Source organism: Crinia signifera, chromosome 7 (assembly GCF_055691185.1).
Source record: "Crinia signifera chromosome 7, ASM5569118v1, whole genome shotgun sequence".
NCBI lineage: Eukaryota > Metazoa > Chordata > Amphibia > Anura > Myobatrachidae > Crinia > Crinia signifera.
In genome coordinates this window covers 194,578,821-194,602,833 of record NC_139223.1, presented here as the reverse complement: position 1 = coordinate 194,602,833, position 24,013 = coordinate 194,578,821, and the positions used below count along the sequence as shown (strand labels likewise).

The window sequence follows — 24,013 nt, the reverse complement described above, 5'->3', positions numbered from 1 at the left end:
AATAAAAATTGCCGGCGTTGCTCACATTTGTTATAAAAAAAATACAAAAAAAGTGCAAATAAAAAAAAATATTTCCTATATAATGTAAACAGGTACTTCTTTACTTTCACGGCGCCAGCATGGCGCCGCGCGTACTTCCGGGTTACGCTCGCCACTAATTAAGTAAAATAAACTAAGTTAACGCCATGCCAACATGGATAGTTCATACCTCCACTATCCATGTTGGCATGGAGTTGATTTTAATTAGCGTGGCGAGCGTAGCGAGGGGACTCAGACGCACGGCGCCATGCTGGCGCCGTGAAAGTAAAGAAGTACCGGTAAACATTACAGGTCATTTTGATGAATAAAAAGGTTTGTGTAGCAATTTTCACACCTTTGTTGACTAATTCACTCAAAGGGTTAAACTGCCAATAATTTAAAAGGCCAAATGGAATAGAATGGAATTGTAAAATGATAAATAGGATAAATTCAGGTACATCGTTTTTGAATACCTCCCAACTTTGAGGAGGGAGGAGTAGGATTGATTGCGTGCGCCGAAGGTTTGTCTTTGGGGAGTGGCATAGTGGAAAGGGGGCGTGGCTTATACTCCCGATGCTCCCACGAGCCCAGGCCTCTTTTTTCGCTGCTGTGGGGGCATGAATAGATACTGTGCCCCGGTAAGTGGGACAGTTGGAAGTTATGCCTTATCTACTACAATAACAATTATACATGAGATAACTGGGAAAAGAAGTGTTAAATTACACACTGTGTGATATATATATATATATATATATATATATATATATATATATATATATATATATATATATATATATAGCAAACAGTAGGTCCGGCACTTCCAATCAGGCTCCTTTCTTACACTACAGCTGGGTCTCCAGCTGTTGTGAAACTACAAGTCCCAGCATGCCTTGCCACAGTTTTGTTTTTAGGGAATGCTAAAACTGTGGCAGGGCATGCTGGGATGTGTAGTTTTACAACAGCTGGAGGGCCACAGGTTGTCAGATTCTATCTATTGTCTTCTAGAAGGTGCTAAATAAAGAAGTAGAATGTGATTGGTTGCTATGGACAACATCCCATCTTCAATAGAATTCCCATCTTAGTAAATTTACCACATAGTGTAAAGGTAATACAGATATCTGATTGGACATTGGGCCGGATTCAGACCTGATTGCTTCGGAGTGCAGTGATCAAGTAAATGCCGCACCGCCAGAGTTACATTTGCAGCCTTGCACACAGGGGAAAACCATTCACAATCACTTAGCATTGAATGGTTTTCCCCCTTTTTGCAGCCGCCGAATCGGTCTAGATACAGATGGAGCCGGCCTCATTCTTGCAGGGGCTGGCGATAGTATCGCCAGCCACCACCAGTGGCTGTCTCCCACCAGGGGCGAGCCCGTGGCTACGGAGCTGTCTAGGGGTCCCCACCGCCTCCCCCGGTGCCCCTCGCCACCCCGCTGTCCCCCCTATCCCTGCCCGTCTCCCTGAAGTAGAGATGGGCAGGGACCCACAGCGGCGCCGTCCTGAAACTGGGATGCACGTGCTCGTGAGACGCACGCGCGTCCCAGTCAGATGGAGCACCTCTGTGCCGGCGATCGCAAGTGAGGACATTCTGGTGATCCCCGGCCAAGGAAGAGAGGCACTCCATCTGTATACTCAGTGCTCCTATGGCCAGCGGCTGGCCATGGCACTCCTAGAAAACACTGATGTGATGCTCCTAAATGCCCAGTGCCTGGCACTCAACTTGCGAACAGCCAGCGATGGCTATCTATCGCTGGCTTTGTGGCTCATACATGAGCACTGTGGACCGTGCGCATGCAAGGTCATCTGATAATTGCCAGGGCTGTGAATTCACAGCCCCGTAATCGGGGCTGAATCAGGCCCTGTGTTAGTGTACGTTAGAATGCAGTGTCCTGTCCTCCTTATGTGGATCTAGTTTTATGGGAAGAAAAATAAAACATGTAGATAAAGTATGTGAACCTTTGGAATGACCTGGATTTCTGCATAACTTGGTGATAAAATGTGTTCTGATCTTCATCTAAGTCACAACAATAGACAAACAGAGTCTGCTTACACTAATACCACACAAACAATTATATGTTCTCATTTTTTTTTTATTGAACGCACCATGTGAACATTCACAGAGCAGGGTGGACCAAGTATGTGAACCCCTAGGCTAATGACTTCTCCAAGAGCTAATTGGAGTCGGCCAACCTGGAGTCCAATCAATGAACCGAGATTGGAGGTGTTGGTTAAAGCTGCCCTGCCCTATAATAAACACACATTAGTTTTGAGTTTGCTATTATCAAGAAGCATTGCCTGATGTGAACCATGCCTCGCACAAAAGAGCTCTCAGAAGACCTATGATTAAGAATTGTTGACTTGCATAAAGCTGGAAAGGGTTACAAAGGTATCTCTAAAAGCCTTTATGTTCATCAGTCCATGGTAAGACGCATTGTCTATAAATGGAGAAAGTTCAGCACTGTTGCTACTCTCCCTAGGAATGGCCGTCCTGTAAAGATGACTGCACAGCGCAAAATGCTCAATGAGGTGAAGAAGAATCCTAGAGTGTCAGCTAAAGACTTACAGAAATCTCTGGCACATGCTAACATCTCTGTTGAAGAATCTACGATACATAAAACACTAATGACGAATGGCGTTCATGGGAGGACACCACGAAGGAAGACACCGCTGTCCACAAAATACATTGCTGCATGTTTGGAGTTTGCGAAAGAGCACCGGGATGTTCCACAGCACTACTGGCAAAATATTCTGTGGACAGATGAACCCAAAGTTGAGTTGTTTGGAAGGAACACGCAACACTATGGGGGTTATTCTGTTTCACTCCTTCTGGCAAATTCCTTCGGTACTCTTTACCTAGAAGGGCGCCAGCGATTGGAATCGCGGGCGTCGGGGGTAAAATCGCGGTCATCGCGGGCATTGCGGGCAAATCGCGGGTACATAAAAATCTGCTGCCCGCGATGACCGCGATTTTCCCATAGGAATCAATGTTAAATGGCCCGACCGACACGATTTTACTGTTAAATGCCTCAATGGACCCGATGTGGCCATAGGAATCAATGTTAAATGGGCTACAGAGCCCAAATAGGCACAATTAACCCTTAAATGTCCCCCCAAATTTTTAACGCCACCCCACGATCCACGGCAACCCGAAGCGTGGCGAGCGCAGCGAGCCCGCGAGGGGACGCGGATACCTTCACAGGTAAACGCGTCCCTTCGCGGACTTCACAGGTGTCCGCGTGGCCACGGACACCTGTGAAGCCCGCGAGGGGACGCGTTTACCTGTGAAGGTATCCGCGTCCCCTCGCGGGGCTCGCTGCGCTCGCCACGCTTCGGGCTCGGTGGCTCGCTGCGCTCGCCACACTATTCTATTCTCAACTCCACGCCGACGTGGATAGTAGGGCATGAAAAGGTCGGAGGACGCGTACCGCCGCCCCTCGCGGGCTCGCTGCGCTCGCCACGCTTCGGGTTGGCGTGGATCGTGGGGTGGCGTTAAAAATTTGGGGGGACATTTAAGGGTTAATTGTGCCTATTTGGGCTCTGTAGCCCATTTAACATTGATTCCTATGGCCACATCGGGTCCATTGAGGCATTTAACAGTAAAATCGCGTCGGTCGGGCCATTTAACATTGATTCCTATGGGAAATCGGGTGCATCGCGTTGCGGGCATCGCGGGTACATTTATGGCCGGCCGAGACGCGGCCGACGCGATTTCCATGTTTAACATGGGTTTCAATGGGAAATCGCGGGCATCGCGTCGGTCGCGTCGCGGCCAGACATAAATGTACCCGCGATCACCACGACGGGCGCCCTTCTAGGTAAAGAGTACCATTCCTTCTTAGATGGACAAAACCATGTGCACTGCAGGGGGGGGGGGACAGATGTAACATGTGTAGAGAGAATTAGATTTGGGTGGGGTTTTACTTCAAAGTGTGATCTATATTGCAGTGTAAAAATAAAGTAGCCAGTATTTACCCTGCACAGAAACAAAATAACTCACCCAAATCTAATTCTCTCTTCACAAGTTACTTCTGCCCCCCTGCAGTGCACATGGTTTTGTCCATCTAAGAAGGAATTTGCCAGAAGGAGTGAACCAGAATAACCCCCTATGTGTGGTGAAAAAAAGGCAAAGCACACCAACATCAGAACCTCATCCCAACTGTGAGGGGGCATAATGGTTTTGGGCTGCTTTGCTGCCTCAAAGCCTGGACAGGTTGCTAACATCAATGGAAAAATGAATTCCCAAGTTTATCAAGACAATTTGCAGGAGAACTTTAGGCCATCTGTCCCCCGATTGAAGCTCAACAGAAAGGGTGGTGCAACAGGACAACGACCCAAAGCATAGAAGTAGATCAACAACACAATGGCTTAAACAAAAGAAAATACACCTTCTGTTCTGGAGTGGCCCAGTCAGAGTCCTGACCTCAACCCAATTGAGATGCTGTGGCATGATCCCAAGTGAGCAATTCACACCAGATATCCCAAGAATATGGCTGAATTGAAACCGTTTTGTAAAGAGGAATGGTCCAAAATTCCTCCTGATCGCTTTGCAGGTCTGATATGAAACTATAGGAAACATTGGGTTGAGGTTATTGCTGCCAAAGGAGGCTCAACCAGTTATTAAATCCAAGAGTTCATATACTTTGTCCACCCTGCACAGTGAATGTTTACATGGTGTGTTCAATAAAAACACGAGAACATATAACTGATTTTGTGGTATTAGTTTAAGCAAACTGTTTGTGTATTGTTGTGACTTAGATGAAGACCAGAACACAATTTATCACCAATTTATGCAGAAACCCAGGTAATTCCAAAGGGTGCACATATTTCTTGCAACTGTATGTGGCCAGGAAAATGGAAAATACAAATATATAGAAAATGCCTGGGATGGGTGTAAATCAGGGTTGCCTAATCTCCCAGAATGGCCAGAAGAAATCAGGCCCCCCTCCTGGCCCGGACCCTCCCAGAGAGCCGCCTAACTCACGCAACCCCACCCTTAGCGGGGGGATCCATGGATCAAATGACGCAAATCATTTTAGCCCCACCCACCACAGTGAAATGCTTGAAATAATGGCATTGCATGATGTGGGCGTGGCTAAAACATTGCGATTGCTCTGGCCACACCATCAAACAAGTAGCCCCTCATGTGGCTCCGCCCCATCCGGCCACTTTTTGCTCCTGGTGGTCCCGCCCCCCTGAGCTGGCTGCCCTATCCATGCAGATCGTGAGCACGTAAGACGATTGTACGATTGTCTCACGGTCTGCTTGGTGTACCTAGCATGCCCGTTTTTTCCCCCAATGCGTCAGTGGTCATCATCCCTATCTTTGGTGGTTACACCTACCCTATGCTTGGAGCTAGAGATCTGTCTTAAATTGACATCCATGATAAATACACAATTCAGAAATTGTATCGGTGACTACACACGAACACATCCATGAGAAGTTTTTCCTGCATTTGTTCACATTGTTGCTCTCTAGTTGCCACCCGCAAACACCCAGACCAGTCACTGAGATCCACCTGACCGACTATGCATCCTGGCAAATATTGCTCATCGCGGCTCCATACAAGGAGGTGAGTGTCTCCGAATCACGGCCCTGGTGTCTAGTACAGAAAGCAATCACTGTAGTGACGTCATCCCATAACATGAACATCGGCATTACATGGGACTGTCAATCAGGCCATAATGGTTCTATTTAGCTAGCTCGTGTTGAATGTGTTTTTATACGCATAAAAAATATATGAATGGAATGAAATTGATATAGACAGTTGGTGTTTAGATGCGTCTTATCAGATGTTTGGATCTATGTTAGTACAATTAGATAAGTCTTGAAATTAGATAAAGTAGACTAACTGTCATCTTTCAAACATACATGTGGCAGTTGGGAGTTGATTGGCTGCTGTGTTATCACCTTCCATTTTATCTCTCTTCAAGGGCTGAGTATCATAGCCATAAAAAAGGCAGAGTTCAGCCGGAAACCCGCACGGCCGCCGAACTTGGATGATTATTTAAAGGAGCAATCATTATAAGGCATGGTTTTGCCTTGTAAATGATTGCCGCTTTAAAAAAATGTACGAGTTCAACCATCATCCAAAAACTCAGACGCTATTACATCCAGCCCCAAGGCTTAGTACATAGACTCCTTAGTCTACATGTTCTCTGACAGTGTACAGGGAAGCATAGTGTGGGCATAGTGAGAGTATTATGGGGCGATTCAGCAAGCCGGTTCAATTTGCACTTATAATTAAGTGTACGGAAATAAATACAGCTAATCGTCCACATACATCTATCCTCAAATTGTGCAGAGCCGTCCCGTAACATACAAGACAGGTACACAATGCAACTTTTTGTAAAATAGATGAAAGATGCTCACCGGAACTCTGTTCCGTCAGATGTCTAATGATCACGTGAGCACTGGGATGCAGAAGATGACACTGGGGACAACACTGCTGACGGGACTAGGTAAGAGACTGCTGGACCACCGGTGAAGTTATGACAACATTCTATCATTTTGGCAGGTCATCCGTGTAGACATGATCAATATCAACAGTGTCATTGACAATATTCTAAGCATGACGAGATTTCAACCATGTTGACATTCTTGTGTCGACATCTCATGATAACTGTGTGTGGGCTCCAAAAGAGCTGGGATTATTCAAGGTTTCCTAGTGACTCGTAGGTTGTTCTAACTAGGAAGCTAAATGGAAAAATTAGGTAACGCCTCATGTATTATTTAGGAAGTAACCCAGCTATGTTGCCTTTATTTACACAAGAGGCATCTGGTACACTGGCTGCTTACCTAAAATTAGACATTGACTTAAATGGAACTGTATATATATACACACATTTCCATTAAGTTGCTTCTTCACATGACAAAGCATAATATCGAATTAGGACGTTACATAGATCAGTGCAAGCATTGTCTGTTATAGAGGGACAACCATATATAATAGAGTCATGCCAAGACTTGGCTTTAGACATTTATGGGGTTCTGCTGGCAATATATAATCACCAGGTGCATTAATATTAATCTATATTAGCAGAGTAACGTTCTCCTTGCCGATATAAGTAGAGTACCTTGAGAAGTTTATAGACTTCTCTTGGAAGTAGTTCTTACCCCTCCCAAACATTCTATACAAAGTTATAAAAATAAAACCTGATCAGGGGTAGCTGTATGAAGCAGTGATAAGGGAGAAGAAGTGATAAAGTGCCTGGTACTTTATCACTGGCCAATCGGCTTAAGACTGTTAAGTTACAGGCTGTATTTAAGAAAGTCAGAAGCTGATGATGAAGTTACGGTACCAGGAACTTTATCACTTCTCTGACCCTTATCACTGCTTCATACAGCTACCCCGCAGAGGGGATTCTGTATTCTTATGCTAGTATTTTTTTTATATGGTAACCATCTAGGGTGTGATGATTTGCTGCAGTCATCATGTCTGCGTGGATGATATGTCGAGATAAGGAACTGGTGGTCTAGTGGTCTCTTACATTCTCTCACTGTATTATTATTATTTGAGGTTAATTATGTATGATAGACAATTCATGTTTTAAACATAATTCCATTAGCAATTGCAGTGTTACCTGGAGAACTCAGACACAATATATCCTGCTCTTTGTTGTGCATTAGCTACTAGTCCCACTTACGGCAATGGCTGAATGGAACCAAAGAAACATAGAATGAGACAGCAGATAAGAACCATTTGACTCATCTAGTATACCCCTCTTTTTCATCCTAGGTATAATCTCACCCCTTTTTGTTCTTTAGTACTCTGTAAGATATCCTCAGGGGTGTACTGGCAATAGAAGTCGCAGGGAATATTCCTGGTGGGCCAACACATATGTGGCTGGGAAAAAATAGAGGGCAACAGACTGGTAGTGTGGGTGTGAGGGTGGCATGTTGTTTTGGGTGTGTTAGGGGGTAGAGTGGGGCAGGCTGATGATGTGGGAGTGTAATGGAGTCACTTTTTGTAAACATTTTCAGGGCCACTTTAAATTCCCAATCTGCCCATGGATATCCTTATGTCTATCCCATGGGTCTTCAAACTGCTGCCCTCCAGATGTTGTAAAACTACAAATTCCAGCATGCCTTGCCACAGTTTTAACAATCCCTTATAGCAAAACTGTGGCAAGGCATGCTGGGATTTGTAGTTTCACAACATCTGGAGGGCCGCAGTTTGAAGACCCATGGTCTATTCCATGCATGTTTAAATTGTACTACTGTATTTGCCTCTACCCCCTCTGATGGGAGGCTATGCCGCTTGTCCACCACCCTTTCTGTGAAGTCATTTGTCCTTAAATTTCCCCTGAACCTCCCTCCAGTGTCAGTGCACATCCTAATACTTCTCTCCCTTTGGGAAATTTATTTAAAAGTCCCTATTAAGACTCCAAGCTATAAATGTCGATGTCGGCAGTATTGAGGTCATTTTTGTGAAAAATATCCCGATATTGCTGCAGGGACCCATTACGGACAGAGCTTTATTGCAAGCTCAAACCCTGCGTGTAATAATTGATGCATCCATGTGATGTGTAGTCAATTATCGCACTGCGAGTTGGGCCAAAGTAATCACAGCACATCCGTATCATCAGATGTGGCAGTTGATAAATCGGCCCCATAGTCTCCAGAACTGGACACAGCGTTTTAGATGAGGTCGTACCAATGACCTACACAGTGGCATTATTACTTCTGTCTTCCTTCTGCTGATTCCTAAGCATCTGACTTGCCCTTCTCATTGCTTTGCAGAATGTAGCCGGCTGTGGTTCTGTGTTGTAATTGTAAGGATGTCTGTAAGTATCTCTTAGAAAAAAAAAGAATTCCTAATGAGTGTTCTGCCTCGTGCCTTGCCGGTATCCCAGCAGGTGGTACCCAGAAGTTCTGTGATCTGTGTCTGCAGTTACAGAGATCTATGGCAGTAGCACTGCAGGTTACAGGCAGAGGACAGCAACATTAACTTGCCTGGAGTTTAAATGTAAACGGCTAAAGATTTGCAGCCTTTGTTCATCGTAGAGGTCAGTGTCAGCGTGTCAATGTGGCGGCTAACCTTCCAAGCACAGCTGCAGATTTCAATTATGACTTTAATCACTTTGATCAACCAGAACTAAATTCTGATTTAACTTGATTTGTATAATAGTGCTATTTTATACCATTGATGGCAGTTCACGAGTATTATCACAGCACGAAGCGCTGGTTAGAATGGTCATACTAGCACAGGCACTAAGGGTGGCAGACAGGGCCGGATTGGCCATCTGGCACTTCTGGCAAATGCCAGAAGGGCCGATGGCCTTGTGGGCCAATTTTGTGCAGAAAGTTCTTAGAACTTAGAGGTTCTTAGAACTTTCTGCAGCCGCTCCGCCCCCGCCAGACGCCCCCCCCCCGTCATGATGCGGCGCTGCCCCCGTCATCATGCGCCATATGTGTGTGTGTGTATGTATACACAGTATGTGTGTGTATATAGGTGTGTTTATGTATATATATATGTGTGTATGTGTAATAGGCGTTATGTTGTGTGCCATACTGTGCAATGAGCATTACGGTGTGTGTTATTAATAATATGTAATGGGCAATACAGTGTGCGACATTGTGTAATGGGCATTACGGTGTGTTCCATAATGTGCAATGCCTCCTTTTTTTTATACCATGCATCCTTACTGTGAGGCCACGCCTCCTTTCTGTGAGACCACACCCCCTTTTTGCTGCACGGCTACACCGCGCAAGGGTCCCGCCAACTTTAGGTGGGCCTGTGTGCTGAAAATGCCATGGCCGATTTCTGGTCCCAGTCCGACCCTGGTGGCAGATACTTATTTTTGTCTGTATGTACTATTGTGACAAGAGAGGCAGGTCTATTTGCTTAGGCGGAACTGACATTGTGTAAGACAGAAGAGTCGGGCACATATACCATACTTGCCTACTTCTAGTGTCTCCTCTCCAGGAGAAGGCGGGAGAGGAGACACTCAGCAGCTTTTCTTAGGGCAGGGCGGAGCTTGTCATAATTAAGTCCCACCCCCATTCCTGTAAATGCCGTGATTTGTGGCTCTTTGTGGAGAGGCTGGTACTAAATTATGCAGGTCGATGCCTGGTCAGGGCGTCACATGACCTCAGCGGCCGCCCCGAATTCAGCCATGTTCCTCAGTTTACACTGACTGCAAATGGGGGAAAAAAATGTGATGGTCCACAACCATCGAATGATTTTTCGCCCGTATGGCCGCATAAGAGGGGATGTGTAAGCGGGCATATTCCCTCGCATGCAAGTGCAGAGATTCACAGCAGGGGGGTCATTTACACGGGTGGAGGATGGGTGGCGTTACCTGCTCGCTAGGCAGTGAAAATACACTGCTTAGAGAGCAGGTCTGAATCAGGCCAATAGTGTTGAACCCCAGATACCTGTAACACCTCCCCTATACACAGCTATGTGCTGCGGTGGTACAGTGTACATTTATCCTGCACTGTTCTGTTGGGGGATAGCACAATGATAGCTGATAGACGCAGTTTTCCAAAACTGGATTGAAATCTGCAGCATATCGTATGGGTAACTGTACAGTACAGTATACAGATGGAGCAGCTCTCATTACAGCTGCTCCTGGCGATCAAATCGCCAGTCGTTGCCATCCGCCAGAAGGGGACGCGCATGCATGAGATGCACACGCGCCCCATTCCGACCGAGCCCTCAGCCTCCCGCTGCAGCTCCCCAGGTGCCCCCAGCTCCCCCCTAACCTTGCCCGTCTCCCTGAAGTGGAGACAGGCCGGGAAAGTGTTCCCTGCTGCCGTGTTGACAGGGATGTGCGTGTGTGCGAGACGCTTGCGTGTCCCCGTCAGATTGAGCGCCTCTCCGCCAGCGATCATCAGCTAAGGGGATGTGGTGCTTCCCAGCGCTGACTGACAGGCGCGCCATCTGTAGATGATAGACAATGTCTAGGTCAGCAGTCACTAGGTGGAGCACTATTGGTCAGCAGTGACTAGGTCGACTCCAAAAAATGGTTGACATACCTTAGATCGACACAAGCTTATGGTCGACATTAGAAAGGTCCACAGTCAAAAGGTACATGTATATATGTCTTCGTTTGCCATGCCTTAGGCGCGGTGCCTCGCTGTGCTTGGCACACCTTTATATTCCCACGTATGCCAACTTGGATAGTAAAGTATGAAATAAACACCTTTTTCTGAAAAAAAATCATGAAAAACGCATGTCAACATTTTCACTGTCATCCTTGCCTATGTCAACCATAAGCATGTGTCGTCATTTTGGCAGTCGACATAATGCATGTCGACCATTTTTAGGTGTCAATCCAGTCATTTTTGAGCATTGTTGGTCGATCTAGTGACGGTCAACCCATTGTCTATTTACTGACTGTGCGTACCATTAAGTCAGACTCATTATAAACGATTTAGCCTGGACTCTGAGGACCTCTAGTGTTGACAATGGCCACTGCATACCAACAGCATTCTGTGCTGTACAACTAAAACAGTAACTTCCTATCTGAGGCCCTTATTCTGATCGGTGCGGCCCGATCAGAATATGCGGCCGCAACCGTGCAGGCGAATCCCCGCCTTCCATACGGATCGCCACCTGCCGTCCGTATGCGGATATGTGGCGATCCGCATGAAATTGTACGGGGATACGCCTCCTCCATGGTGGGAGCAGCCCCTGCATTCGATGGTCGCCGAACATCGAATGCAGGGCCGCACGCTCCACCAGGTCCCGCAACACAAGACCACACGGACACTTGTCCGTGTGAAATCATGTATAGGGGCGGGCAGCTGACATCCGGCGATGTCAGATGCCCGCCCCGTACCCACGCGTCACGGCCTCATTACCATGCATACGCCCCGCGTTTGCATGGGAACGCCCATGAAACGGGGGGCGTATGCATAGGGTAATGAGGCTAAGTAGCCCCTCACGCCCCTCTACGCCCCCTGTGCGGCGTATAAAGAATCCGTGCGGCGAAATCGCCTGCACATGCGCAGAGTGACCTCTGCACATGCGCAGACGATCAACATCGGCGGTCCGTCCGCATGCGGGAATTTCCGCACCGATCAGAATAAGGGCCTGAGTACTGTCCAAGTAAGTTGGTACGGAGGGACTGTCTGACCTACAGTATATGGTGGCATACCTCCCAACTGTCACGATTTTAGAGGGACAGTCCCGATTTTTGGGTACTGTCCCGCTGTCCCACCCGCGGCAGGCATTGTCCCGCTGCGGGGGGTGGCAGTTGGGAGACCCCCCAATCTAGTAGAATAGACGCTGTGCGCATGCGCACAGCGTCTATTCTCGTATGAAAATGAGGTCGCGGCTAATTAGCATAAACCGCACCCTCATTTGCATACGCCCCGCCCCCTATTTCCTCCGGCCAGAAGTTGGGAGGTATGTGGTGGAGGGCAAAATTTAATGGGCCAGATGCACTAAACTTCAAAAGTGATAAAATGAAGAGTGATTAAACACCAGCCAATCAGCTCCTGCCTGACATTTTTCAAACACAGGGCGGGATGTTCTAAGGCGCAGGCAGGGAAAATCGGGGGCGTGGCCTAATCGCGACTCAAGAAGAAGTTGGGAGGTATGCAGAAAGTGACCACTCTAAACACAGCCACACAAAGCATAAATACCGTAACACAAGCTGCGAAGACGCACGACCCTGCATGCACATGGTACGGAGTGCTTCATTGAATTAGTGAACATTGCTACTTGAATCTTCAATAAGAGACCAGGAGCCTGATTCAGCTTTGCAAATAAAGCACGCCAATGGGAAAAATCATGTTGCACTGCAGGTGGGGCAGATGTAACATGTGCAGAGAGATTTAGATTTGGGTGGGGTGTGTTCAATCTGAAATCTAAATTGCAGTGTAAAAAAAAGCTGTGTAATAGCTGTGGGCTACATGCAAAAGCCGACAGTATTTACCCTGCACAGAAACAATACTAATGTATTTGCTCCCCTTGCATGGCAATATGGTGTGTTCCTGACACAAAGGGCCTTATTCTAGTTCACTCTTTCTGACAAAATCCTTCTTAGATGGACAAAACCATGTGCTCTGCAGGGGGGCAGATGTAAAATGTGCAGAGAGAATTAGATTTGGGTGAATTATTTTGTTTCTGTTCATGGTAAATACTGGCTGCTTTATTTTTACACTGCAATATAGATCTCACTTTGAAGTAAAACCCCACCCAAATCTAATTATCTCTGCACACAAGTAACATCTGCCCCACCTGCAGTGCACATGGTTTTGTCCATCTAAGAAGGATTTTGTCAGAAAGAGTGAACTAGAATAAGGCCCAAAGTTACCTGCTTTCTTGCTTTTCTGAATCCGGCTGCAGATACAGTAGGTAGGCTCAGCTACAGCATACTTGCCTAACCTAAGGTAAATCGGGTCCCCCTCCCGGCCCCCCAGCAAGGGTGGGCAAGCCTCCCTCATTTATCTGCACACCCCCCACCCCCCTACAGCCCCCTCCTCCACCATCAAATACCAGCATTCGTGGCTCTTCGGGGAAGGAACAGGGCCGAAATGATGCAAATTGTGTCAATTTAGCCCCTCCCCACAGAGCCATGAATCGCAGCACTGACTGTAATGGGAGCGGGGCTTGATGACATCATGCTCCGACCCTGCACCCGCCACAGAGTCAGCAAGTATGAGGTACAGGGGTGTATGGCCACTGGAGGGGCTTTGTCATGTGTGGGGAATGTGGTTATGCAACCCCTGTGTTTGCAGGCCTGATTCATTTGTAAGGCCCTTACCCAGCAACCCTGTGAGAGACATGTCCATACAGCTTCTGTCAGCAGAGGTTATCCGGCCTCAGGGCCATATTAACAATGGGTGGATGGAGCTCTAGCTCCAGGCTTCCACATCAAAATAATCCCATCATCATGACAATATGTTGGTGAATAGCTGGCTACACAGTCGGTCATAAATTATAAGTATTAAAATTCCATTTCTAGTTTCTCTAAAAATTCTGCAATTTTTCTATTTGATATAATTAGAGAGACATTGAGGCTGACAGAGGATGGGTATGGCTGAAAGAGCTGCCGAGCCAATTAGAACTTGTGGACCAGCAGTCAATCAGGAGCCACCACAGCGGTGACTCTTGGACAAGTAGCCAATCAGGAGCCACCACAGCGACAAATCCTGATTGCCAGTTGGTCTGCAAGCTCTGATTGGCTTGTGGACAGTTCCATATGTGAAATGCCACCAGCAATGTCTCTGCAAGGCTGCCACCTGGCGCCACCAAATTGTTTGTGTCACGGGGGGCTTAATTTCTGATGGCAGCCCTGGCCATATGCCTTACCCACATGAAAACTCCACATCATTGTAGTTTAGGCTGAAAAATACGTCAAGTTCAACCTTTGTTAGAGGGTATGTTCTATTTGTTATCTCCCTACATATGGATTGTATAAATTTAGTTAATTTTGGACGAATTACAATCGTTGATTGTACCATTGTAAACATAATTTACATATAGCTAATAAATGCTGATTTATTGAGTGTTTCTATTCTATACACATGGCTAGATGGACAGAACGTATTAATATGTTGTGTTCTTCTTCATGTTTTCTGCACCTTGTTTAAGATTAGAAAATTCTTTTAAAAAAATTTTTTTTTAAATAAACCTTCAATTTCTCCCATCTGACAAAGTGTCGGCCGTTCTTATCTGTTTTTTATCAGTGTATCAGATACCGACCTTGATCTAGTACAAACTGTCCTGTACATTGCTACAAGCACAACATCATAGACAGCAATTAGCCAGCGCTCTGGCTACACTCCACTCTTTGATATGTACGGTGTGGAAGGAGTTAATAGGATATAAGAAACTTACCCGCTGAGATGAAGGTCAGTGTCTGATACATAGAGAACAGATAGATAAGATCTGCTGAGGCTCAGGAGGGTGGCCATGAATCTCTTTATTTTCTGTTACCACTTAGGGGGTAATTCAGCAAATTCAGTCCGGGGAACAATGTTTCGGGTCTGCTCATGCGTATCAGCGAATATACCAGTTATACCGGGTAACAAAAAAATACATAAAAATAGTGACCTGCAGTGGTGTAACAATAGCCCCGCAGACCCCGTGGTGGCGGGGAGGCGCTAAGTAAGCGTGGGTGCCGGGGGTCTGCGGGGCTATCACTACGCTGACCTGCTTTACCCCTCCGATTGCTGCCGCTTCATCTGTGACCGGGACCCGCAGATCTACTTGTCTGCAGTCCCGGCGCTCCTCTTGGCTCCTGCTGCTATTGAAAAATGACCATCACAAACCGTCCGTCTCCTTACAGCAGACCGTTTTTGAGTATGCTAGAGGAGGCAGCGGCCTCCTCTAGCATCCTTATAAACGGTCTGCTGTTAGGGGCAGCCATTTTGTGAGGGTCATTTTCATTAGCAGCAAGAGCCAGGCGGCAGAGGCAGCAAGAGGTATTTGGAAGGGTGAGGCAGGGTTTGAGGGGTTTCATTTTACTGGGGGGAAGGGGGAGGGGCTGGTGAAATTTTCCGGCGGGGGGAGCAAATTTTGTAGTTACGCCACTGGCGATCTGCTCCAGCTTCACCCAGGAGCAATTTAGAATTTACAGCACTAGACGTTTTTTACTGAGGTTTTATAAGATTTCCTTGTAGACGGCATTAATCGTTTTCCTCCAGACGTCAACACGAAAAGAGGGTGTTATGACATGGCACGTGAAAGGCCCATGTAATGATGTCCATGAGAAAACCATTCTCCATTTAGGTTAACTCCAGCCAGATTAAGTGTCTCTCCCTGTGCTTTACTTATTGTCACCCCAAAGCAGACTCTTACCGGGACTGAACTTAATAAAACGGCAAATCTGCTGAAATCAATGGGATTCTCAGCATTAAAACTGTTTCTCCAGTTTAAATAGTAGCTTCAATCCGAAAATTTTTATTTGCAATCTAGTCCCAAATCATAATTTTGGCAGGTTTAGGTTACATAATAATATAAAAGGATCCCCCACAAATCCGTTAGAATGGTAGCGTGGAAAAAATGTAGGTAATGAATGGCTTCTTCACTATATGCTACTGTGACTACTGAACACGGACTGGGTTGGAAAAACAGCCCGGGAAATTTATGGAAGCAGTTTTAATGGGGGTGGGGTCTGCTGAGGGGGTGGGGTATGCAGAGGGCGGGATCCCTCCTCATAGGGTCTGATTTCGAGTCAGACCCAGTTGCGGCCTTCCTATTGTCTTTTGCTGCTGTTGCATCTGCAACTTTATGCCAATGCCCTGGGCTGGCGCTACCCGCCCAGCAGAGGATGCAGTGCAGGGAGACGCCAGGCTGGAGAGGTGCTCTCCCCACTCTGCATCTCCTGCTGCTGTGTGTTCAGTTGCTCATGCTGGCTGCTGCTGCACCTGTCACAGGGTATAACAGTGGCCGGCAGCAAGAAGAGCCCCTCTGACACCCCCTTTGACAGCACCAGACAGAGGGTCTCAAAAAGGGGTGAAGCTACATGGATTGGAGGGGCAGGAGTCGCAGGACTAAATGGCATAAAGGGGCAGAGCTACATAGAAGCAGATTTGATGTACTCCACATGGTCAGCCAGTGTGTGTGTGTCCAGTGTGTGTATGGCCATTATGTCATGTATAGAAACAGCAATACTACTGGGAGCATTATAGGTGTATGCAGCGCTGCTACTGGGGACATTATATGTGTAAGTGGTGCTGCTACTGGAGGAATTATAGATATAAGTATAGCTGGTACTGTGGGCATTATGCGTGTAAGTGGCACTGCTACTGGGGGCATTATGCATGTATAGATCCGGCCTAACCCACTAAGCATGATAATTGCAGCAGGGTGTTGCCAACTCAGAGAAGTACTCCCCTCTGCAGACTATGCCCCCACTGGATCCCCGGCCATCCGGCACCTGCTGTTTAATTTAAATCAGGAACCAGGATTAGGGGTTTGGCGGGGAACGGCGCCTCAGGGACTCAGAGTCGCTGTCCACGTAATTCTTCAGTTTTATGCAACCCTGATACTTACTGTATTTCAGTATCGTCTGCTGACGCAGATATGTTTTGTTTTTTACCCTACACCTGTATGGTCTTGAACTGTAGGTCACTGTCTTCTTGTTTGGCTTAATTGTTTATGAACTCTGTAACGGGAGCTGCAGATCCCTTGTGGCGCTATATAAATAAAGGATAATATTAATAATAAGCCATTTGTGAACTGCAGAGATTTGTGTCAGTCTCTGTGTTGACTGAAATCCTGAGAACACGTAAAAGATCCCTTAATGTGCGTTGCTATCATTCTCTTCGAATACAGTCACTTTCTTCTGTCTTCTTCCATGATGTGACGCCTGTCAGATCAAGTCCTAATGATGGCTGCTACGCTCCATTTCCTCGGCCTCGTCTTCACACGCATCCCACTTACCAGCCTCCCTTTTGCTTTACTGTATAAATACACTTTAATATTTGGGTTTTGAGTCTCTCGCTGTCACAGTCATGTGTGTGAGTTTTCCTGTCTGGTTACATTGCAGGCCCCTGGAACGATCCGGAGAAGATGTGGACATAATATTTTCCCGTCTGAAGGGAGTGAAAGCGTTTGAGAGATATCATCCGAATCTTCTCCAGCAGATCTGTTTCTGCGGTTACTATGAGAGTTTGGAGCGGGGCGTTACATGTGAGTCACTATGTATATGATGCATTGCCACACAGTATATGCAAACCGCAAAACACATGTGCTTAAATACAGTTAGGTCTATGATCTGCACCTGTGTACTGTATATGCACTTAAAAAAAACCAAGACGTTATTTATCATGGAACTGCTCATTAAGGTACTGTATGTTACTATTGTATGTGATATTTATTGATGATAATGCCCCAATAACCATACCGCCCAACTTGTTAAGCCGCAAATTCGCAACGCTCGAAATTTGGGGGCGTGACCTAGTGGCTAGGGGGAGTGGCACATGCTCATGATGCTCTCACAAGGCCACGCCCCCGTTTTAGCCGCTGTGGGGGCATGGGCAGCAGCAGTGGACTGAGCTCCCAGACCGTCAGGGGTTTCAGAACGTTTTTTGGAGGGCTGGCAGGCTGCCCCCTTGCTGCCCCTATTCCGACACCCCTCCGCACTGTCACTGTTGCTAACTCTCTCTTTATACCAGTCACTGTCAGTGCTGTATCTGCTGCCCGTGCCAGTGGCGAAACGTAATCAAAGTTGCCCCGAAGGCAAAATAGATGTTGTTGCCCCCTCCCCCTCACACACGCGCCAATGCTTTTTACAACAAATTTAGGCCTGACAAACAGAGACAGCTGCTTTGGTGCCTTCCTTGAATGGAATACATGAAGGGGTAACCACCATTCCCAACTTGGGAAGGAAGAATGAGGCGACACACCAGGCTTTTTTTTTTTTTTTTTATCTTTGTTGGTCATAGATAAATACATTTTAAATGTCCATGTTACAGTCAATGTTTCAAGGCAGTATGCCTTATCATCAGGACAGACAGGAGTGAAAGTGCATATGCAAAAGGCACATGGGTATTCCCTAACCAGTCTGAGATGCAAAATAATCTCTCATATCCCTCCCTTAAAACATGGAGGAGATAGACAAAAATTGCTTAAGCAAAAAGAAACCGAGTGGATCTATAAGCTAGCTGAACACTCAATCTAGTCCCACTCCCACACGGCCTTAATGAAACTATAGCCTGGAATGTCTTTCTGTGAGGCAGAGTGCAGGTCCATGGCATGCCTCAATGAGGGACACCCCCAGCGCTGCTTCAATTCTGTATAACAGAATGACTGCCTGTAAACGGAATAAGGCAGTCATTGGGGGGGTGTGGCCTGTCGGAAATGGGACATGGTCTACAAATCACAGCATTCCACAAGGCCACTCCCCCATTTTGCCACTGGGGTCATGTATATTCAGTATACATGTAGTGTAGATAGAATACCTCAGCTCCCAGAACAGTTGCCGGGACAACAAGAAGAAGCCGCAGCAGCCAGGAACCACCTCTTCCCCACAGCCCACACCAATTGCAGCCGCCAGCCCCCCTATCCACCTGCCCACCCTTTCGGTATACAGCAGCAGCCAGCACACCGCTACCCCCACCTCTAGCTGTGGACACTTTTACCTCCCTCTGTCAGACACAGCCTGACGATCAGGAAGACTGAAAGAAACCGGCTTGGTGCACGGTGGCTGGGGGTGGATAACCGCTACGGTAGTGTCTAGATCCCCTTCAGTTTTGACAATTTTCCCATCATGCCTTGGGTCCACGTATACCTGGAGGGGGAATATAAATCTGTGGCGAGTGAAGCGAGCCCTCGTGCCCAAAGCTTGCGAGCGTAGCGAGCCCGCGAGAGTACAATGCAGCTGAAATAAAACAAAATAACCTACACCTACGTAAATTACAGATAAAATAAAAAATGTTGTGAGGGCATCTAACAACTTCCGCCCTCACTGAACATCACATCCTGTAATCCAAACTGAAGGGGATCTAGTCTCTACCTAACCGCTACACTCCACACATCCCGGAGATCCGCCAGTGCCCAATCACACCAGTTTTAGTGACGGGCGTGCTTTCATATTGTCTGAGCCCGTCATTGAGGCACATGTTGAGTTGCCGCTTCTAATAGATTTTTTAATGGGCTTTTACAGCCCTCGGCATGTCCCCGTCCCCTGCCCGCCCCCTGCATCCAGCTATTCTAATGAGCAGTGTTAGGTACCACTTTCAGTGCCTTCAAAATAAAATGTTCAGCAATGAAAATGATTAGATTAATATAAAGATGATACTTATGACTGATTTTGTGTCATAAGTATTTTCTTTGTATTATTTTAATCATTAATGACAGGGGAGGCAACAGGAAGGGTCGCTGCGGGCAGCCTGCTTGGCTGGGATCCGCACGGATGCGCAGAAGAAACTTTAGCCATCAATCCAGTTTAAGTTTCTTTTGCGCATGCGCGCACCTTCCGGCGGGGCGGGCCGCCCGCAGCGATGCCGCTGGATGCAATGACGCATGCGCCCACAACTTTTACCATCGGAAGCCATCCATCGGTGGCATAAAACTATTCGACCATCCACTATCGATGCCCAAAACATCGAGCACTAGGTCCCAACCATCGATGTTTTGGGAACATCGATAGTCGATGGCCATCCCTACTGACGGCTGCATTGACTCCCGGGCTCCTCCTCCCTGCTCCCGGATGCTGTCTGTGTTGCTAGGGAGGAGAAGGTCACTGGATCCTGGGAGAACACCAGGAGGCTGCCTGGACGCCCCTGTTCTGAACAAAACTAAATTCAGATTTTGAAGACCAAACCACCAATTGTTACCGCTTATGAGACCAAATATATTGCCAACTCTCCCTTATGTATTTCACATCTTATCATCAGCTGCAGTAAAAACATTCATAAAAAATGTTCACTCCATTGAGTCGTTGTTTTATAAACTTGCACAAAAACGGATCATTTTGTGGGTTGGATACAAGTATATCTTATTTATTTATTTACAGTTTCTTATATAGCGCAGCATATTCCATTGCGCTTTACAATTGGAAACAACAGTGAACAATCTGGGTATCTAGTGAAGTATCTAGCAACTACTGTTCTCTACTACTGCACTACACTCTACTACTACTGTACTGTACTCAAGACGACGTCTTCTAAACCGGAGAAAGTTTCGATTTCTTAGGTTATATACAGTAAAAATGTTTTCTCTTTGGTTGCAGTGTATCGGCAGGGTGACATTGGCACAAGTTGGTACGCGGTGCTGACAGGATCTTTGGATGTCAAAGTGACAGAAACCAACAGCCATCAGGTGACAGATTTATAATTTTGAGACTCTGTTCTTGACACTTATGTTAATATTCAAAAGAATCCTCTTTTTTTTTTTTTAAAGCTTTGGGCCTGATTCTATTCTGTTCGGTCCTCCGCGTGTTCGCATGGGGGGCCCGATATTGAAGCACTGTGCATTCACATATTTGTTTATGTGCATGTGCAGGGTTTCTGTGCAGGCATCTCCGGTGACTTGCATAGTCTCCGTGGCGCTCCCACAAGGGGTAGGGGCGTGATAGAGGCGGGCAGGGGGTGTTTCTTATGCAGATCCAGAAAAACGCTGGGTGCGCCCAGGAAAACCATGGGCCTTGACATGTGTACGCAGGTGGGAACCTGACTGCTGGGGGGCGGGCTCGGACCAAGTTTAAATCAGCCTAGACTGTAGAAATCATTTGAAGGTCGGCAACAGGCAAAACATCCATTTACAGTGCGGCGGGGATATTCAACGGGCGGCAGGCATTAAGATGCCTGGCGGGCAACGTTTTAAGGCTTGCCAACGAGCAACCAGAATCCCGCCCTTTGTCCCGGAAAACGAAAGTTGTCAGTTAAATTAATTTCAAAACATATACAAGCTGTTGTTATTTTCAGAGGGAAAACCTGTGGTAATAAATAAATCCCATAGGGTCATTTTATAATTCTATCATCACTGGGAATAGTGACCTAAAGTCAATAAAAATATGTATATTATAAAATAAGTAAACCATTCCTATATGCTTACTACATGGTTGTCTACCTGACCCTCTCCATGCGTGAGAAAATGCTCTGTTCCTGGACTTCCCTGGTAATGTATGATTGCCAGCACCTGTGGGGAGTATAGGTTATTGATAAGAAAGGTGTTTCACCACAGGTGATGGTAATCACACATTACCAGGGAAGTCCAGGAACAGAGCATGTTCTCCCTCACGCTGAGGGTCAGGTAGGCGAGTATGACTTACTATACAGAGAAAACACACACACACACACATATGCAGTGAGGGTCATGAGGGGTGCAAGATGCGGTGCCTTTGGATCCATAGGAGCGCATGGTGAGTGCTCTCCTGCAAATGATTCGCAAATGGGTGCGAATAATCGCAAACATGGGTGGGATGAAAAAGGACACAGCTGTATATATACCACCAGTATAAATTGTTACTTTCTTCAGAGCAAGTGTGCCCAGCTATCAGTCACTCTGATGTATTCAATGCTTTTTTGCGAGCTGTGACCGCGAGCAGTGCTGACTGGTCGCTGTCACAGATCACACGGTCAGTATTCAACTGACCCCCTGCACACGCTGTTTCCCCCTCGCTAGGTTTCTGGAGCAAGGGGGAAACGGCATGTGCGGCCGCTAAAACAGCGAGGCTGATTTAAGTTGGATGATGTGACACTGTTGACTGCATTATTCTGTTGTACAGCACATTTGTTCATTGTGTCCTAAAAATTTGCTCTAAAACAGCGAGGCTCCCGGCTAAATGCAGCGGAGAACTTAATCTTTAAAATAGTACCTCATTTATCAATTATAGGGATCGTCACCAAAAATCACCTTCTAGAAATGATGGACCTTATTCTGATTTATTTGCACGGAGGACCGATGTTTGTGTCTGCGCACGCGCAGACGCGTTTCTGCGCATGTGCAGACACAGGGTGCGTGCACCCACGGTGAACTTTCAGTTCGCTGGGTGCACGCACCCTACACTCCGAGCGGGGGGTGGAGGAGGGCGGGGGTGCCGGCCAGTCCCGTTAGCATATGGGAACGCCCAGCGTTCCATGGGCGTTCCCATGAGAACGCTGGGCATTCTCAGGCTAATGAGGCCATGACAGACGGATCACCGGATGCCAGCTGCCCGCCCTGTCCTTGCACAGGGCGCCTGCAGATTACAGTGACGAATGATTTCTCCCCGCCTGCGAATGGTTGATTATGTAAATCATCCATTCGCAGCCGTGCGGGGGTACTACGTGCGAGGGGGGCGGTACTGCATGCGGAGGGCGGCGCCCCAATATATATGAAAATGTACCTTTCCCCTAAATTACCTGAGATAGCATTAAACATATCTTTTGTGGCTCTGCTTTCGCTTGTATCAAAGTATGAAATGAGAATGTATTACATGCCAGAATTGCCAATATACTGTATGTACTCCCTTACATAAAGGATGCAGAGGCCCATCCAAGCCTTATGACCACTTAGTACACTTGTAAACCCAACCACTACAGCTCATGCCACATACAGTAGGCCATAGTTACTTCTCTGAGTGCAGTCCAACTTATTGCTGGGTATTTGCATATGCAACTAACAATGTAAATATATCAAAATGTTGCTGTCTTAGCTTTGAGTTATTTTTTCTTGAGTACAAAAATCATCATTCCTGTGATTGTCCACTAGGTGGCAGTGCATTGTTAGTTTGTAATGGGACCTGTTCTTGCAGTCACTTTAATAGTACATACACTGATTTCTGTATGACAAAATTAAAATAAATCTATTTTATATAAATAATAAACATGTGTCTACGTTTGGAATCTGATAGTTCATTATTTTATCTGAGTTTTTCATGCAAAAACATTTCAGTAACCTGTTGTTGTTAGAGGAAAAAGCAAAACAGAGACATAGGGAAAAGGTGTGGTACAGGGTAAAACAGTCTAACATACTGTACTCCCTTTAGAGCAAGGGGATTCACATGTAGCCCTTCAACGGCTGTGGAACTACACATCCCAACATGCCCAGCCACAGTTTTGCTACCAGGACATGCTGGGACGTGTAGTTCCACAGTCGCTGCTGAAAATCCCTGCTATATAGGGTCAGCTTTAACGTTTAGTGAAAAGTGCAAAATTGGGATAAAATAACTGCCATGATTTGCCCAAATTACCCTGTGCAACCCTGACCATATTTGGTTGAGATCTTTTCCCACTTCCGACGAACAAGTCAGACCTGATTTCCCTTCAATTTCAGCGACAGCTCCCTGGTAGGACTACAGATGGAGCGCAGGCTGGCGGACAGGAGTCCATTGGATAGGGACGAGTGAGCGTCTCACTCGCTTGCACGTTCCCATCGGGGAGTGGCTTCTCTGCCCATCTCCCCTTCAGGGAGACTGTCAGGGAGTGGGGGCAGCTGGTGGGGGCTGCGGGGAGGTGCAGGGGACCGGCAGCGGAGGGCTCCGACGGAACAAGGGCACGTGTGTGCATCTGCTGGATGACTCAAGGCCGATTCTATCTCCAGGAGCAGCTCCATTGACAGCTGTTCCATCTATACATATGATTTGCCATTTGATTTGTCATTTTT

General features: G+C 46.8%; 1 protein-coding gene across 3 annotated transcripts in view; it reads left to right on the top strand.

Moving 5' to 3' along the window:
* Positions 1-24,013, top strand: part of RAPGEF4 (Rap guanine nucleotide exchange factor 4) — a 256,769-nt gene that overhangs the window by 1,227 nt on the left and 231,529 nt on the right. For all 3 annotated transcript variants that reach the window (XM_083154794.1, XM_083154793.1, XM_083154792.1), the window contains exons 2-3: positions 17,472-17,614; positions 20,658-20,746. In XM_083154794.1, the coding sequence (XP_083010920.1) occupies positions 17,472-17,614; positions 20,658-20,746 (232 nt within the window). The remainder of the gene's footprint in view (positions 1-17,471; positions 17,615-20,657; positions 20,747-24,013) is intronic.